General features: G+C 52.3%; 1 protein-coding gene across 2 annotated transcripts in view; it reads left to right on the top strand.

Annotated features, from left to right (window-relative positions):
• Positions 1-3,175, top strand: part of WDR45B (WD repeat domain 45B) — a 34,883-nt gene that overhangs the window by 23,817 nt on the left and 7,891 nt on the right. For both annotated transcript variants that reach the window (XM_012000074.1, XM_012000003.1), the window contains exons 5-6: positions 1,297-1,382; positions 3,000-3,101. In XM_012000074.1, the coding sequence (XP_011855464.1) occupies positions 1,297-1,382; positions 3,000-3,101 (188 nt within the window). The remainder of the gene's footprint in view (positions 1-1,296; positions 1,383-2,999; positions 3,102-3,175) is intronic.

Here is a 3,175-nt window from a genome sequence, read left to right as displayed (position 1 = left end):
GTGGGGACACGTGGCTTGGGGCGCGTCCCGCTCACTCCTGGGACACAGCTGAGAGCAGGTTTAGTTATTTCTAGGTAGTTTGTTTTTGTTTTGTTTTGTTTTTTGAGATTGAGTTTTGACCTGTCATCCAGGCAGGAGTACAGTGGTGCTATCTTGGCTCACTGCCACCTCCGCCTCCCGGGTTCAAGCGATTCTCCTGCCTCCACCTCCCGAGTAGCTGGGATGACAGGCACCTGCCACCACGCCTGGCTAATTTTTGTATTTTTAGTAGAAACGGGGTTTCACCATGTTGGTCAGGCTGGTCTCGATCTCCTGACCTCAGGTGATCCGCCCGTCTCGGCCTCCCAAAGTGCTGGGATTTTATCTTTTTTACCTTTAGATTCTCCATCCCCACCTCCCTGCAACTTTTTCTTCTTTATCTCCCTGTTACGAATGTGGATGCTTCTCTGCTTCCTGCTTTCTTAGCTCAGCAGTGCCCTCTGGGTTAGCCAGGTAGATGGGATTACACAGAGCCTTGCAACATCTGTGACCCATCCTGTGCTGTCGGCAGTCACCTATAGAGCTGCTCCCGCCTTGTCCCCCACAAGCTGGCTCCTTACTGAACTCCCAGGAGTAGGGGCTGCTGGGTTGAAGGATATACAGATTTTTTGTTGGATGTTGTCAGAGAGTGTTCGACAAAAGATGCAACAGTTCTCGTTTTCCCAGCTGTCAGAATCAGCTGGAGTCCTCCTGGTTCGGGAGGAAATGTTAAAAACGCCCCCGGCACCCAAGGTCTTGCGCACCTCTTTCGTGGGAAAGCCAGCATAGCTGACGTGAATGGTTTTAAGTCCTTTTATTTTATTATTATTATTTTTTTTGCCTCACCTTTTTGATGGCAGGATTCCCATGCTGCTGTTCCTAGCTATCTGAGGGAGTTAGGATTCGAACAGTGCTTCTCAGGTGAGCACACCGTGTAGCAGGAGCAGGAGCAGGAGCCTGGGCCTCGGCGTTCCTCCTGGGTGTCAGTCAGGGATGCAGGCGTTCAGGGGCAGAGTCCACACTGCCCGGTCAGGGGGTTGTCTCCTGAAGCCTCTCTCGACTTGTGCCCAGTGCTGTGGGACCAGGAGCCACCAACCAACTCTTTCTCGGGGGCATGGCGTGTGCTGGCAGTTGGAGGAGAACGTTAAGTATTAGATGATGTGGGTGAGTCGGAGAAAGGCTTGTGTGGACTAATGGGTTTGTGAATGTAAATCATTTCAAAAACTAACGAAAAAGTTTTGAATCTTTGATAATGAAACACTTCACTGTTTTTCAAAGGGGACCCTTATAAGAATATTTGATACTTCATCAGGGCATTTAATCCAGGAACTGCGAAGAGGCTCTCAAGCAGCCAATATTTACTGGTAAGGGCACCCTTCACCGGAGAAGAGCTCTGGGCTAACAGCACGGAAATGGGCCTTTGGGACGTGGGAGCGGGTAGGAGCAGGCACCCTCTACCCCACAAGGCTGGAGGAGGGAGAACGTTGGGCTGCTAGGGGGTTGGGTTTCAGCTTTTTAAAGTGTGATTAATTTTAAGTTTTTATTGCGGGAAATTACACAAAAGTAGAAAGAATGTCGTAATTAACCCTGCTTCCGCATTTATCAGTAGTTGCTGGGTTTTGTTGTTGTTGTTTTTTGGGGTTTTTGTTTTGAGGCAAGGTCTTGCTCTGTTGCCCAGGCTGAACTGCAGTGACGCTATCACGGCTCACTACAGCCTCGACCTCCTGGGCTCATGCGATTCTCCTGCCTCGGCCTCTTGAGTAGCAGGGACCACAGTTGTGTACCACACGCCAGGCCAGTTGTGTTTTTGTAGCGGGGTCGCGCTGCTGCCCTGGCTGGCGGGCTCGGGTTCACTCCTGTTTATTTTTAGTCTTTCTGGTGTTTCTGCCAGTGTCACCTCTTGACCAGCGCTCCGGCTTGTGTTTAAGGCGATGCTGGAGACCGTGTTGGTTTGTCCGATTCCAGCTTGTTAGAGTCTCAGAGGCCGCACGGCCGCCCACAGTGGTGTCCCTACAGCCCCCGGGTGTGTCATGCTGAAGCCCTACTTGGGTAGGATCTCATGCCCTGTGGCCATGGCCAGGAGGCCTGGTGCCTCCCCCTTGGCTAGTATTGAGCAGCATTTGGGTCTTTGAGATGAAAATGTAATTAATTTAGCCAGGCGTGGCGGCTCCCGCTTGTAATCGCAGCACTTTGGGAGGCTAAGGCAGGTGGATCACCTGAGGTCAGGAGTTTGAGACCAGCCTGGTCAACATGGTGAAACCCCTCTCTACTAAAAATACAAAAATTAGCTGGGCGTGGTGGCTTATGCCTGTAATCCCAGCTACTCAGGAGGCTGAGGCAGGAGGATCGCTTGAACCTGGGAGGCGGAGCTTGCAGTGAGCCGAGATCATGCCACTGCACTCCAGCCTGGGCAACAGAGCAAGACTCTGTCTCAAAAAAAAAGAAAGAAAGAAAGAAAGAAAATGTAATTAATATATAAATACAGTGGCTTTACCCGTGAGGTCCTGGGCCTTGTGGTGTGCGGAGCACACGCCTGTCTGCTCGCAGAACAGACAGCACGCAGCCGATGCCTGCCCCAACCCAGGTGACCTCCACAGGGGCAGCCTGCACCTCCTGGAGCCAGGATCGTGGGAGAGAATGTGTGTTTCTCACCTGAGTCTCCTGAGGGCAGCCCTGAGTGGCATGTGGGGGGTGGTCTGCAGGAAGCCCCTTCCCTCTCCCAGACACACAGCTCGCCAGCTGCATTTGTGGAGCACCCGAGGAAGACTGTTGCCGTGATACACTGGACTGTGGCTGTGGCTTTGTGGCTTCAACCTGTGGTGCTGTGGGGATGGTTGTCGGCTGGTTAAAGAAAGGGCCGCATTCAGAATCGGCGCCTCCAGAGTGGGAATGTTGGGGTCTTCCGCGGTGTTGACAAGTGCTGTGGGTTAAGTCTCTGTCCACATCCACACAAGCCTGAGCTGTGCTGGTTTTCTCGGCAGCATTAACTTCAATCAGGACGCATCCCTCATCTGCGTCTCCAGCGACCACGGCACGGTGCATATCTTTGCAGCTGAAGATCCAAAAAGGAATAAACAGTCCAGGTAGGTGTTAGGGGCCTGCTGGTGGGAAGAGCTCAAGGATGAAAGGAGTCCTTGTTGTTTCAGTGTGGACAGGA

This window comes from Mandrillus leucophaeus, unplaced genomic scaffold, assembly GCF_000951045.1.
Source record: "Mandrillus leucophaeus isolate KB7577 unplaced genomic scaffold, Mleu.le_1.0 Scaffold1, whole genome shotgun sequence".
Taxonomy (NCBI): Eukaryota; Metazoa; Chordata; class Mammalia; order Primates; family Cercopithecidae; genus Mandrillus; species Mandrillus leucophaeus.
Note: the sequence above shows the minus strand (reverse complement) of the source record. Positions and strands in the feature narration are given on the sequence as shown.